The sequence below is a fragment of the Tupaia chinensis genome, unplaced genomic scaffold, assembly GCF_000334495.1.
Source record: "Tupaia chinensis unplaced genomic scaffold, TupChi_1.0 Scaffold145208_1, whole genome shotgun sequence".
NCBI lineage: Eukaryota > Metazoa > Chordata > Mammalia > Scandentia > Tupaiidae > Tupaia > Tupaia belangeri.
The window spans coordinates 439567-455254 of NW_006205068.1; the positions used below are offsets into that span (position 1 = coordinate 439567).

The 15688-nt window shown below is 43.2% G+C and overlaps 1 protein-coding gene across 6 annotated transcripts in view; it reads left to right on the top strand.

Moving 5' to 3' along the window:
* Nucleotides 1-15688, top strand: part of CARD11 (caspase recruitment domain family member 11) — a 147494-nt gene that overhangs the window by 96444 nt on the left and 35362 nt on the right. For 5 of the 6 annotated variants that reach the window (XM_027768023.1, XM_027768018.1, XM_027768019.1 and 2 more), the window contains exons 2-5: nucleotides 1273-1406; nucleotides 11628-11840; nucleotides 14397-14534; nucleotides 15561-15682. In XM_027768023.1, the coding sequence (XP_027623824.1) occupies nucleotides 1400-1406; nucleotides 11628-11840; nucleotides 14397-14534; nucleotides 15561-15682 (480 nt within the window). In that variant the 5' untranslated portion in view covers nucleotides 1273-1399. The remainder of the gene's footprint in view (nucleotides 1-1272; nucleotides 1407-11627; nucleotides 11841-14396; nucleotides 14535-15560; nucleotides 15683-15688) is intronic. The other variant, XM_006167837.3, reaches the window with a different exon arrangement.

A 15688-nucleotide genomic window follows, 5' to 3' on the forward strand; every position in this document is an offset into this window, starting at 1 on the left:
CTCCTCCCCTGCCCTGGCCACAGCCTTGGGCAGCCATGTGACTGTTCCTGTTCCAGCCATGGAGCAGGGTAGCCACAAGGACACCAAGGAGAGGGTGTCCTCCAAAGATGCACATCGCTGCCACCTCCCCGGGGCCAAGGGCCTCTGACAGCTCACTCTGACCCAAGCTGACACTCGACAAGAGCAGCTTCTGTCAGCCCTGGGATATCTCATGTCACCTGTGATTAATCCTCAAAGCCAAAACCTAGCAAGTTTCTGATTAAACAGCGGCACCCCATGGTCCCTGTCACTCTCCAGTGGAACGGCCTTGGAGCAGCTGCTCTGACACCCCACACAGTGTCCCAGGCAACTGTCAGGACAGGTGTGAGGCCCCTCTTCACCTTTTCAGGGTTGAAACCTCACCTTTCCCCTCTCCCTGGCCTCATTTCTCCAAAAGGAAAACTGGCCCTTCCCCCAAAACCCACAATTACAGCTGGGCTCCAGGAGCAGCTGAGTGGGTATTAACAACGGCCTGTCAGTCACCATAAGGAACGCCACCTTTGGGAAATTACAGCGCGTGTGCAGCGTGGTGTGTTCCTGCCCAGACCCACAGCGAGCTGGAGGCTGAAGACATAACTCACAGTGAAGGGAACTCTTCTGGGCTCGGGAACGTGGTTTGCTGCTTTTGACCTGCTGAATTAGTAGCTGATGAGAGTGTCCGCACCCTGCAGATGTTGTTATCAAAGCCCAGTAGAGCTCTCCCACACTGCCCTTGAATAACTCCAAGGCTACCACCTGCCCTTCTCTCTGTTCCTAGAGGTTGTAAGACCAGTGGTTGGTGGCCTTCTAGGCTGTCCCCTCCCCTGGGTAAGCACAAGCCCCTCTACTCTAGTAGCTCCTCCTTAGTCCACATGGTCCATGTCACCTAGAGAAACACCCCCATATTTTCTTTTATTTTTTAGAGATTTTTGTAACAGGATGCATGTGCTCACCAGAGAGACAATGAGAAATCACCCCCTGGGGAGTTGGCCATACCACAATCTCTTCTCCTCTAGTCTCCTCTCATGACTTTAGACATGCACACACTCATGAGCTCAGCGTGAGTTTGAAGTCTCCGAGTCCAGGATTTGAAGTAGAGTCGACCATGTGGGAATCCAGCGATGTAACCATTATGCCATCTGCTGGTCCCCACCTCCCTACTTTCTGACCTTTTCTTCCAAAGCAGACATCCCTTTGATTCTTAGATGGTTCCCTTTCTCCCCAAGCTCTGTCTGATTATCTTTTCTTTTTCAGGTCCAGGTCATCCCAACTCCAGATCCAGCAGGAGACTGGCTGAAAGGAGGACAAGATCCAGCCAGAAAGTGTACAAGTCGGACCATAGTAACAGGAGAGCAGCTCCTGTTCATTGAGCACCTACTCCATGCCAGGTACTTCACGTATATTCTTTCTTTTATACCAAGAAAATAGAGAGTGGGGGTTACCTGAGACTTGGCAAGAGGTGGGAGCAACAGGGAGCAGGCTCTGACACACACCAGGGTTTGATGGGTGATCAGAAAAAAGGCCAGCAGGCCTGGGTTACAGTATGTCAAGACAATGGGGGCCAGCAAAAGGCAAATCACTTGTGGCCTTGGAGCTCAGGATCAAGATTTTTTGAGCTTTAATGTAACAGCAAGAGGGAGATGCTGGATGAATGGGTGAGGGAAGTGAGCCCAGCAGCTGCTGTGGAATTCATGCAGGAGTGGTCTCTTTGTCCTGTGCTTCCCAAGTAAAGGTGAGAAAAACAGCCATGCCTGTGGAGCCCGGCCCAGGAGTCTTGAACTTACGTTTCAGCTGTCTGTCGAGAAACCAGCATGGTCTAGGATTAGACTCAAACCCTGCTGAGGGTTGGGTCAGAGCTGCCAAAGCTCTGGTGAAGACTGAGGGTAGGAAGGGACCATCTAGCCCAGCAGGCTGTTAAAATTCAGAACCTCAACTCTGTCCAAGAGTGCATTTCTGGGCAAATTGTTTTCAAAGAAACTGCCCAGAGCTTGACACCAGCCGCTAGGCTTGTCCCAGGTGATGAAGCTGAGTCTGGCTGAGTTATAGTGAAATGTTTCGAGTGGAAAATACATTTGAAATTGCATCTGAGATGGCTTTTTTTTTTCTTCTTCTCAAGCTAGCTATACTATTCTTAGGTTTTGCCCATGAAATATTTTACACATATAGAAATAAATATATAATAATTATACACACATATTTATACAGAAACACAAATATTTATGTAGTGTCTCTATGAGACAGAGAACAATAAAATAGACTCTGTGTCCCCAGCTGAAGCAAAATCCCCAATATCACTAACATCCCCTGGGCTTCCTTCCAAGGTCACCTCCAGCTGGCTGTCCCTCCCCAGGAGAAACCACCATCCTGACTTTTACCAGTCCCTTGTTTCTCAGTCTAGTTTTCACAGTCTAAACATCCTTACCAGTGGAGTTTTGTATTGTATGTTCTAGCAATTTATATAGGCAGTCCCATTTTGAATGTTTTCTGTGTCTTGCTTCTTGTTTTTGTTGTTGTTGTTGTTGTTTTGGAGAGTTTTTTTGCTGTAAGCTGCGTGCACTCACCAGAAAGACAGAGAGAGACAGACAGAAGGTGAGAAATCACCCCCCGGGGGGGATGGCCACACCGCAATCCCTTTTCCTCCATTCTCCTCTTGGGATTTTGGGCAGGCACGCACATGCACCCAGCGTGAGTTTAGACCACCAGGTCCGGAATCTGCAGTGGACTATATGGGAGTCCAGTGACATAGCCATTATGCCAACTGCTGGTCCTATGTCTTGCTTCTTCACTGAACATTGCGTTCGTGGAGTTCACCCATGCTAATACACGTGGCTATGTTTCTTTTCATTTTCACTGTTGTTGAGCACCCCATTGTCAAATACACAAATTATTTCTCTACCACACTGCATTAGGGTATTTGTGTGGTTTCCAGGTTGTTGGATACATGAGGCCACTGTTGGACACTCTTGTACTGGTCTCCTGATACACACACACACGTGTATTATACCTAAGAGGAAACCTGTGTTGTGGGGTGTGCGTTTTCAACCCTACTTGGCAAAGCCAACTTGCTTTCCAATCCTGAAGCTTTTATCAGCCACTAGCTAACATCTGCAGGTTGTTAGGGAACCATCCACTGCTAGAGAAAGAGATACAATACTGTCCTGGTTCTTCATCACCCCAGGTGGGAGCAGATGGGCCCAGAGCATCCTTCCTCAGGTTTATTGCTCTATGAACTCTAATCCTCCTCTTAGCTACTGTATTTTACCTTTCTGTCTGCCCAGAAAACTCACACTCAAAATACTACCTGCTCTCTAAAGAGAGGAATACTAAGGAAGCTTAGCGGTGGGAGGTCTGGGCAAGAATTCCAGCTGAGATTCATTGTATGACCTCAAACACGTTGTTTAGGATCTCGATTTCTTGGTCTTTGTCCACAGCACAGGATGACCACACCCACCTCTCTGTCACTGTGATAGTTAAGTAAGGTGCTTTCTGGGAAGGGTCAGAAACAGTGCCTGGTACATGGTGGCAGCCCCTGGCACGAGCACTTCCTGCCCCCCTGGCAGGGATTGAGACTCTTCTGCAGCCTCCAGAGGATGCTGCTCCTCATGCCACACCACATTGGTCTGTGTCAGCACCCAGCCCCAGGCACCTCATGGGGGCAGCTGTGTCAGGAACATCTTCATTTCAATGTTCCTGGCCTAACACTCAGTGAGGAGCTGGCACTCACTCAGTTGGCTAAAGATTAAGAGGCCCTTTCATTGCGCACACTCACGGGTTGGTCAGCCCTCCCCCGTCCTATTTGGCCCCTGGTTGCTAAGCAGCTGTGCCACACAGGGGTGTTAAGAATGGGACAGGTTTCATCGAGATTGAGGATCTCTGATTTTGTTGCTTCTGAGGTAGTGGGTGCCTTTCAACTCTGTTTTGGAAAAAAGGTTTTGCCCTCGTCATTTCCTGCTTCACTGACAGGCTGCTGAGGCGGTTGCCCAGGTCCCTGGTGGAGGCGTTTCTATGGCACCGAGTACTCCTGTAACTGAGGTTTCACACTTGCCAGCTGTAGCCACCTGGTCCATGCAGGGCAGAGAAAAATGCATATTGGTCTATCCAGACCTGCCTATCTTCCTGCCATCTGCAGCCATTTAATCAGTCCCTAGGCACATGTCTTCTGACCCCCAAAAGGTGTAAACTAAACACCCGACTTTCGGTTCTCTCATGTGTACGTGGTGCCGAGCAAGTCTTTGTACAAAGTGGAGGCTCTGGTCTGTAAATCATAGTAGGCCCAACCTCACTTGGTTTAGAGCAAAGGGCACTGACTATCTTACAGATGGAAGAGTCCAGAGGTGGGAGAAGTTCCGTGTTGGTTAGTTTGATGTTCAGGGGTGACATCATCAAGGATGTAGGGTCTTTCCAGTTCCCTGCTCTGCCATCCTGAGGGTATTAGCTGTTGTCCTCCAGTGAGTTCTCAGGTCACAGGTTGAGTGCTGTGATCCCAAGCATCACGGACATCTTCACACACTAACATGCCCAATGACAGCATGAGCCTTCCCTGTGTTCCTGTGAAAACCAAGGAAAGCCATCAGAGTCGCCCCCAGTGACTTTTCCCGTGTGTTACATGGGCTGTAAGGTGCTTCGCTTGCTTCTAATCCCTGCAGTTCGAAAGGTGGCTGGCCTTTCTAAAGTCTGAAGCCACTCGATTCCTGGAAGAGCTGGGATTCTGTTAACAGGAAGCGTAGGGGAATGGTGTATAAACAACAGAAGTGTCTGACATATGCTCAATAAATAATTTGTTGAATCGAATTCTTAGGATATCGAATCCTTGGGAATAATAAAGGTAAGTACATTTTTCTTGGTGAGTGAGAATGATCATACTGATGCATTGTTGGAATGAGTCGTGGTCACAGGCATATTTATGTCTTGATGGACTAGAACCTCTCACCAAGCAACCCAGGTAGCCAGAGCCATATATTAGCCAAAAAGAACTCAGAGACATTAGGACTCAAGTCTGTGAGGCAAAGTTGTAGCTCTCTATATTTTCTCATTGGATTGAGTAGGGACAGAGTCCTCATTTTTAATCACTTTAAATCCAACTCTTACTCATGACAGCAAGTAAATATTTTCACTTGAGCCCCTTTGGGTGTATGATTCAAAACCCCTCCTAAAGTAGTTCACATTAATAGGGAGGTTATGGAAGGCCTGCAATAAGGACCAGATACCACACATGACCAAGACTCACAGAAACTGAGTTATGCACCAAAAGAGGCGACCCCTGCCGTCCATTGCTTATAGAACCTTGTGGTGTCACTGCAGCTTCTCTCAGCAGACCAGCCTCCTTTGCTTAGTTATCCCTTCTCTGCCCCCAACCCTTGACCTGATTTATCGTGGCCCAGCCCAGCCCAGCCCCAATGGCCACCTCATTGCCTCCTTCCAGCTCAATTCTCCACAGCACCCTTGCCCATCCCACCATCTTTCTTTGGCCACATATGAAATCCTCAGGTCTAGGATTTGTTGCTGCTCATCCTGGGGTCTGATCCTCCTTGAAGCAGCACAGTGGCAGTGGCCAAAGGGTTTATTTGGTACTAACAGGCTGTCTGGCTGTGGCCGTCAGAGAGGATGTGGTAGGAAGGTATCTTAGCTTGTTCTATTGCTAATAACAGGAAGTACCTGAACCTGGGTGACTTACACAAGCAGAGGGTGGTTTTAATTATTTATTTTTTTTTTTAAGCTCATAGTTTGGCAGTCCAAGGTCCAGGGCCTTAACTGTGGAGGGTCCTGCAGAATCTGAAGGCATGACATTATGAGGGTAAAAGCAGAGCACATCATCTCAGTCTATGCTTCTCTATCTCATTTCTTCTTATAAACTCACCAGGAGTCCATAATGTGGGCCCTACCCGAATGACCCTAATCCTAATCTTTTCTCAAATGTCCCGCCTTTCAACATCATAGTCTGTTAAATTTTACTCTCTTAATCCCGCCACAGTGTCTCAACACATGAACTTTTGGAGGACATATTCAAACCATAGCAGAAGGCAATATTGGATATTGGCATATCTTCTGCCCTAGACTGGGCTTTCATCTTTTTTAACTTTTTTTCCCAAATACACAATATAGTCATGTATTGCTATAGTGGGGATATGTCCTGAGAAACCTGTCATCACGTAATTTCATTGCATGAACATCATTGTACTTATACAACCCTAGGTGGTATAGCCTAGTAGATACCTAGTTATTTGGTATAGTCTATTATTCCTGGGCTATAAACCTGTACAGCATGCTATTATACTGAATGTTGTGGGCGACTACAATACAATGGTAAGTATTTGTGTATCTAAACATATCCAAACAAGAAACAGTACAGTACAAATAATGGTATAAAAGATTTTTTTTTAAATGGTACATTGGTATAAGGCACTTGTCCATGAATGGAACTTGCAGGACTGAAAGTTGCTCTAGATGAGTCAGTGAATGAGTGGTGAATGAACATGAAGGCCTAGGATGTTACTGTACATGACTGTAGGCTTTATAAACATTGTACAATTAGGTTATACTACATTTATAAAAATATTTTCTCTTCAATAGTAAATTAACCATAGGTACGTGTGTGTGTGTACCCAAAATCCCAAAGTAAAAGCAAGATGGAGGATTGCAGCATGGCCATCCCCATAGGGCGGGGGTGCTTTCTTCTCTTTGTTTCTCTCTGATGAGTGCACATGCCCTCTAGAAATCCAAGATTACCTATACACTGTCTACTGTAAACATACTTTAGATTCTACTGTCTATAGTAGATATACTTTAGATTCAAAGACACAAAAAGATTAAAAGTAAATAGATATGCTAACAACAGTCATAAGAAACCTAGCGTGGCTATACTAATATCAGACAAAATAGACTTGAAAATAAAATTTTCAGACATGAAGAATATTTCATAATGATAAAAAGCTAATCCACCAGACTAGAAAAGGAGTAGAGAAAATCAATGAGACCAAAGCTCAGTTCTCACAAATATCAACAAAACCAACAAACCTTTAGTTAGACTGACCGAGAAAAAAAGAAAGCAGATTCAGATTACTAAAATCAGAGGAAAGAAAGGAAAAGAAAAAGGAGGGGACATTATAACTGAACTTCCAGAGATAAAATGGGTTATGCAGGAAACTATGAGCACTTGTTGCCAGTATGTTAGATAAGCTAAATAATGGATAAACTCCTAGAAACACACAAACTACTAAAACCGGCTCAAGCAAACAAAAAATATTAACAGACTTATGACAAGTAAAGAGACTGAATTCAAATATACTAATAATGACAACCCACAAAGAAAATTCCATGTCTAGAAAATTTCTGAATACTTATAATTTCTACCAAACAAAAGAAAAATACCAACTTAAAAAAAAACTCTTTCAAAAAGTAGAAGACGTACTCAACTCATTCCATGAGGGCAATATTACCCTGATATCGACAAGACATTGGCATCATAGAAGAAGAAAACTGAAGACCAATATCTCTTATAAATATAGATGTAAAAAACCTTAGGGAAAAAAAAAAAAGAACTAGAAAATCAAAGGGCTGGCTCCATGGTCTAATGGTTAAGGTAGCAGATCCCAGATGGCCAACCACATGGTTCAAGTTCCAGACCCAGAAGCTTAAGGAACATATCAGGCACATGCATGTGTGTGCCCAAAATCCCAAAAGGAGAGAGACATAAAGAAAATGGAGGGATCATGGTTTGACCATTATTCATGGAAGGTCAGGTTTCTTCTTTTTCTGTCTCTCTCTGGCAATTACATGCAACTTCTTGCAAAAAAAAAAATTTTTTTTTAATTGAAAATTGAATCCAACATATGAAAAGAATTATACATAATGACTAAGTGAGATTTATCCCAGGAATAGGAGGTTTGTTTAACATCTGACAATCAGTTAATGTAAGACACTTTCCACAGGATAAAACAAAAATAAAAACCATGTGATAATTTCAAAAGATGCTGAAAGAGTATTTGACAAAGTCAAGCACACTTTTATGAGAAAAACATTCAACAAGCCAGGAACATAGGGAACTCCAGAACTGATAAAGGACATCTATTAAGAAGAAGAAAAGAAGGCAAACAATCAAAAATCACACAGCTGACATCGTAATTTGGGTGAACGATTGAATGTTTCCCACTAAGATCAGGAAAAAGATAAGGATGTCCATTCTCACTACTTCTGCTTAATGTTGTACTATAGGTTCTAATCACAGCAATTAGGCAAGAAAGAAAATTAAATGGCAGATTAGTAAGACTGAAGTAAAATTATGGCATGATTTTATGGATAGACTCTCATAAGGCATCTACTTTCAAACCATTAGAACTAATAAATGATTTCAGCAAAATCACAAAATGTAAGGTCAAAGTAGACAAATCAATTGTATATCTATACCAGCAATGAATATTCCACAAATGAAATTAAGAAAACAGTGGCCATTTATAATGTCATCAAAAATAATAAAATACTGGGACCAGCAGACAGCATAGCGGTTACATTGCTAGACTCCCACATGATCAACCACAGTTCAAGTCTCAGGCCTAGAAGTTTGGAACTCACACTGGGCATGAGTGTGTGTGTGTGTGTGTGTGTGTGTGTGTGCTCAAAATCCCAAGAGGAAAATGGAGAAGGGATTGCAGTGTGGCCATCCCGCCTAGGGAGTGATAACAATAAAAACTCATTTGAGGGAACCAGCAGTTAGCGTAATGGCTATGTCACTGGACTCCCTACGACTATGTCGTAGTCGACCGCGGTTCGTGTCCCGAACCCGGTGGCTTAAAACTCACGCCGGGCGCGTGTGCGTGCGTGCCCAAGATCCCGAGAGGAGAATGGAGGAGGAGGGATTGCGGAGTGACCATCCCCCCTGGGGGGTGATTTCTCGCTTTCTGTCTCTATGTCTCTCTCTGTCTGTCTGGCGAGCGCACGCGCCCTACAGTGAAAATCTCTCAAAAAAAAAAAAAAACTCATTTGACAATTTGGAAAAAAGAAGTACTAATATATGCTAGGACATGAATGAACCTTGAAAACATTATGTGAGGTAAAAGAAGCTAGTCATGGGACCAGCAAATGGCATAATGGTTATGTCCCTGGTCTCCCAGATGGCCAACCATGGTTCCAGTCCCAGACCTGACAGCTTGAAACTAACATTGGGCACGTGTGCATTTGTGCCCAAGATCCCGAGAGGAGAATGTAGAAAGGATTGCGGCATGGCCATCTCCCCACTAGGGGTGACGTCTTCCTTTCTGTCTCTGTCTCTCCAGTGAGTCCATGTACCCCATAGGAAAAATCTCGCTCTCTAAAAAAAGAAAAGAAGCTAGTCACAAAAAGACCACTTATTTTAGTAAAGGTCCAGAATAGGCTGATCTATAGAGATAGAAAGTACATTAGTGATTGTTAAAGAGAAAGATGGTGAGAGAAATCAAGAGTAACTGCTAGGATAATGGTTACATTGTTGAACTCCAACATAGTCAACCACAATTCGAGTCCTGGACCTGACAACTTAAAAGTCACACTGGGAGTGTGTATGCACATGTGCCCAAGGTCCCAAGAGGAAAATGGAGGAGAAGGGTTGGCAACATGGCCATCCTTCCTGGGGGATGATTCCTCACTTTCTGTCTCTGTCTCTCTCTTTCTGGTGAGTACATGTACCCTATGGCAAAAATCTCTCAAAAAAAAAAAAAAGAAAGAAAGAAAAGAGTAACTGCTAAGGGACATGGAGTATCCTTTAGGAAGGATAAAAATAGCCTAAAATATTATATTGTAGTGATAACTGCCCAACCCTGTGACTGTGCGTGTGTGTGTGTGTGTGTATGTGTGTGTGTGTATACATATATATATATGTGTGTGTGTGTGTGTGTGTGTGTGTGTATACTTTTTTTTTAGAGATGGAGATTTTGCTATAGGGTGAGTGCCCTCACCAGAGAGACAGAGGGAGAGAGAGGTGGCCATGCTGCAATCCATTCTCCTCTTGGAATTTTGAGCACACACACACACACACACACACACACACATGCCTGGCATGAGTTTTAAGCTTTCAGGTCTGGGACTCAAACCACAGTTGACTGCATGTTAGTCCAATGATGTAACCACTATGAAGCCTCCTAGTTCCCCCTGTGAGTATGTTAAAAGAAAGGAAGGAAGGAAGGAAGGAAGGAAGGAAGGAAGGAAGGAAGGAAAGAAAAAAAAGGAAGGAGGGAGGGAGGGAGGAAGGAAGGAAGGGGGAGAGAGAGAGAAAGAAGGAATGAAGGAAAGAAAGAAAGAGAAAAGAGAAGAGAAGAGGAGGGAAGGGAAGGGAAGGGAAGGGAAGGGAAGGGACAGAAAAGAAAAGAAAAGAAAAGAAAAGAAAAGAAAAGAAAAGAAAAGAAAAGAAAAGAAAAGAAAAGAAAAGAAAAGAAAAGAAAAGAAAAGAAAAGAAAAGAAAAGAAAAGAAAAGAAAAGAAAAGAAAAGAAAAGAAAAGAAAAGAAAAGAAAAGAAAAGAAAAGAAAAGAAAAGAAAAGAAAAGAAAAGAAAAGAAAAGAAAAGAAAAGAAAAGAAGGGCCAGCAGGTGTTATAGTGGTTACATTGCTGGACTCTGACATGGCTGACTCTGGTTCAAGTCCTGGACCTGATGGCTTGAAACTCACTCCAGGCACCTGTGCTTGCATGCCCAAAATCCCAGGAGGAGAATGGAGAAGAAGGCATTGCAGCATGTCCATTCCTCCTGGCTGGTAATTTCTCACTTTCCCTCTCACTGTCTCCCTCCAGTGAACATACATGCCCTATGGCAAAAACCTTTAAAAAAAATCAAATTGTGTACTTTAAATCAGTAATTGTATGGTATGTGAATTATATTTCAGTAAAGCTATATTTAAAAATGAATGAATTAGGGGACCAGCAATTAGCGTAATGGCTATGTCGCTGGACTCCCACGTAGTCGACCGCAGTTCAACTCCCAGACCCAGTAGCTCAAACTCATGCTGGGTGCGTGTGTGTGCATACCCAAGATCCCGAAAGGAGAATGGAGGAGAAGGGATTGTGGCGTGGCCATCCCCCCTGGGGGGGGGGGGGGTTTCTCGCTTTTTGTCTTTCTGTCTCTCTCTCTGTCTGTCTGGTGAGCTCACACGCTCTATAGCGAAAAAAAAAAAATGAATGAATTAGATCTATATGTTATATCCAGATAAATCTCAAAACCATGTAGAGGGAAGAAAAGCAAGTTGAAAAAGGAGACATACAGTATACCATCATTTATGTGAAAATTTGAAACTAAAAGCAATGTATATATTGTTTAGGAAAAGATACATTCTTGGTAAGATATAAAAACGTGGATGGAAAGGATATATTCCAACCACAATATTTTCTTTCTCCTCTCCTATAAATAGTCTTTTAAAATTTTTATGGCTTATCCTAACATCATTTATGTTCAATATACTAGGAGATATATATATTTATATTCGTATCCCCTTCATTTTTTAGATAAAAGGTAAAATGCCATCTATACTTTTCCCTACTTTTTTTTTTGTAAACTTAAAAAAACCATAGTCTAGAGATCACTCCAAAGAAGTTTATAGAGCTGTTTCAATGAGTCTCTTTTATTAACCTGGTTGGGGTTTATGTCTAAAAGGAGGAGGGCCGGAGATGGATGACTATATGGAGACGCTGAAGGATGAGGAGGATGCCTTGTGGGAGAATGTGGAGTGCAACCGACACATGCTGAGCCGTTACATCAACCCAGCCAAGCTCACCCCCTACCTGCGCCAGTGTAAGGTCATTGATGAGCAAGATGAAGATGAAGTGCTTAATGCTCCCATGCTGCCATCCAAGATCAACCGGGCAGGTAACCTTAGCAGGGCTTTGGGAGAAAGGGTGGGCTACCACTCTTGGCAGCTTCAGGACAAAACCTTCAGTTAGCTGTACCAAAGTGAGATTCTTCTAGATAAGGGATTTTTATGTTATTGTTAAAATTATTTATTTATTTAATTTCATGTGTTGTTATTATTATTTTTAATTTGACTGGAGAGAGAGAGAAAGGGGAAAGTGAGAAAGCAAGTCACGGGTCTAGAACTCAAACCAGGTCAGCCATATGGAAATTCAGCACCGTAAGCACCATGCCACCTGCTGGCTCCAATAAGGGATTGCTTGATTGATCAATTAGAGATTTTTACTATAGGGAGCATGCAATCCCTTCTCACAATCCCTTCTCCAATCTCCTCTTGGAATCTTGGGCACACGTGCACATGCACCCAGCATGAGTTTTAAGCACTAGGTCCAGGACTCCAAATGCGATCAACTACGTGGGAGTCCAGCAATGTAACCATTACACTATCTACTGGTCTCTAATAAAGGATTTTTAAACTGGGATCCATAGACCAGTGCCCACTCCATTGCTCCTGTCAAGCTATCTGTTTATAGAATTCAGAGGATCCGGGACCAGCAGTTAGCATAATGGCTATGTCGCTGGACTCCCATGTAGTCGAGCACGGTTTGTGTCCCGGACCCGGTGGCTTAAAACTCACGGCCAACGCATTTGCGTGCGTGCCCAAGATCCCGAGAGGAGAATGGAGTAGAAGGGACTGCGGCATGGCCATCCTCCCATGGGGGGTGATTTCTCACTTTCTATCTCTCTGTCTCTGTCTGGTGAGCGCACGCGCCCTATAGCAAAAAAAAAAAAAAAAAAAAAAGAATTCAGAGGATCCATCAGCTTGGGAATTGAGGGGTTACATCTTTATTTTGTCAGCCTAAAGAAAGTTAGTATTGCCTTCAAATATAAATATTGGTAGGTTACAAATCACTACTGTGATTTGTAATACCTGCAACTTTGTCAACAGTAAAAATTACAGATATCTTAATATCACTTTACAGCTGTTACAGACCTCATAAAATACTATTTATACTCATCTATCCTTTGAAATTACAGTATTAATTTAGAATTGCCAAGAGATCTTGTTATTTAATACATTAATAAAGAAATGGATTTATTACTGAATCACAAATCTACTTAATATTTGATAAAGGTATTTTATTATGCATAATTGTTTTCCTTTGTAATCTGATGTATTTAATCTGTTTAAAAATATTATGCTGAGCCACGCTGTGGTATGGTGGTTAAGGAGACTGGATCATACATGGCTGACGGTGCAGTTCGAGTGCTAGACTCAGCAGCTTGAGAAACACACCAGGTGCATGTGCACGTGTGCCCAAAATCCCTAGAGGAGAATGGAAGAGAAGGGGTTATGGCATGGCCGTTCCCCGAGAGGGTGCTTTCTCATTTTCTCTGTCTCTCTCACTCTCTTTCTCGCATGCATAAATGCACACATCCTGCAGCAAATTTAAAAAAAAAAAAATGCCGAGGAGTCCATAGTCTTTTCTAAACTGGTTGGAGAGCTATGGCACCATATTATATTATGTTAATGTAGAAAGTGTGGTTTGTAAAGCTTGTTTTAGTTTTATATGTGTACATGTCTATACATGTATATGCTTGCTTACATATACTTTCTGTGTAGACACTAGGACAACATAAAATGTATTTTTCTGTGCCTCACATTTTAAAAGTTTTCTTCCTGTGGATCACAGTTTAAAAGCATGCCTGGTGATAAGTAACTCATGCTAGGACTCTCTTTTGCATCCAGGACAGACCTCACTAATTAATCACAGCACGCTTTTCCACTGCGCTTGGATTTAACTTTGGCATCCTCAACACATTGCTCCAGGCAGCTTCACCAAACAATCAGCATTGACATAAGAGACTTATTTATTTAGTCTGTCCTAGGAAAAAGGTAGAACTCTAGGACCTCAAGGGAAGAATACCTAAAAATAAAATGTTTAAGGAAGGGCCAAGAATGTAAACAATAATTAGAATCCGTGTAGAAAGTGGAAACTGCTGGGCAAATTACACTTAGGCTAAAGATCTTTCCTGACTATGTAATAATCCCAAAGAAGAACTTAGACCTAGGCCTGCTTACTATGACTTTTCCTGGCTTCCCACTCAAATATTTATCATCCTGTTCTGAATCCCAGAGAGCCATATATTATTCCATAACTGTTACTGCATTTTCAAACCCCTACAATCACAGAAAGTCTGAGCCTGTATGGTTCATTTTAGCCATGGTCAATTGGGGACTTTTTGAAACTGTTGGTTTCCTGTGGCTGCAATTCCATTTATTCTGGTTCTACCAATTTATTAGAGAAAGGAAATGAACACTCACCGAATCCCTGCTGAGGGCCTGGCACTTCGATTTACATTATCTGGACTCCAAGATACAATCAAGAGCGATAGACTGTAGTGAGACTGTCCTCTACGAGTTTATTGAGGAATATAAGAACAGACATGGAGACTTGCACCCAATCAGACATGTATTTTTCTTCTCATGGAGTGATTTGGCCTTTCCCCTAGGCCGATTATTGGACATTCTACACACCAAGGGGCAAAGGGGTTATGTGGTTTTCTTGGAAAGCCTGGAATTTTACTACCCAGAACTATACAAACTGGTGACTGGAAAGGAACCCACCCGGAGATTCTCTACAATTGTGGGTAAGTGGCTTTGCCATCAGGAACATTTGGACTCTACTGGAAGGTATGTGTATGTGTGCATATCCAGGGGTAGGACGGTTCTAAAGATGTGAGTCTGTGATTTGTAGGCCTTGTGGACATCTTTGCCCAATGATGAAAGGTAAATGACAGGAAGGACAAACTGAGACAGAAGCCAAGAGAACTGGGTATTTGTGGAATGTGTCCCATGAATGGTGCTGGGTGGACAGAAGTTCATTCTACCCTCTGTAGCTCATGCTTGCCTTATTTCTTGACAGTGTTCAATAGCCAGAGCCCATAGCCTTCTTGTCTTCTTAATTTTCTTTCCTAAGTATTCTTGAATCAGCCTTGTCCCTATCTCCACCATTATCCTGGGTCCAAACCGCTAAAACCCTATCAACTCCTTACATCCATTTCTGATCTGCTCCCATGCTTTCTCCATTCTCCTTATGTTAACACTATTCTGCTTGACCCTCTTCAGTGGCTTTTCCATTGCTTCTATCCAAGGCAGGTCTTTAATGTAGCCCACAAGAGCCCTGCAGGTACAGTCTCTACCTCTCACTCATTCTGTGGGTTCCAATCACTTTGACCTTCCTTCAGTTCCTGAAACGCATCAGGTTCCTCCCTACTCCTATGACCTTGGCAATTACACCATCACAAGCATGCTTCTTTCCTGAGGAAATTAACATTTTAGCTCAACCATCAGGAGCTTTCTCTAACCCTTCTGTTCACAAGGCTAGACCTGGTCCTTCACTACACATTCTCGTGGCCCTCCTGTACTTTTACTCTGTGAAAGCCTCATAGTCCGAAGCTATGATCATTTTATTTTTTAATGTCTAGCTCTCTCTTACTAAAGCAGAAGCTCTACTGGGAACTAGGCTATTTTGCTCACCTTAAACCCCCAGTGCCTAATGAATAGTAATAGTTCAGTAAAATGTTGATGAGCAAAAAAATGACACCTGCCCCACATCTGGAACCTCCACTTCCCTCCTTAGTCCTCAGGCCTGACTGAGTGCCCCTTCTCCACAGTGGAGGAGGGCCACGAGGGCCTCACGCACTTCCTGATGAACGAGGTCATCAAACTGCAGCAGCAAATGAAGGCCAAGGACCTGCAGCGGTGCGAGCTGCTGGCCAAGTCACGGCAGCTGGAGGGGGGG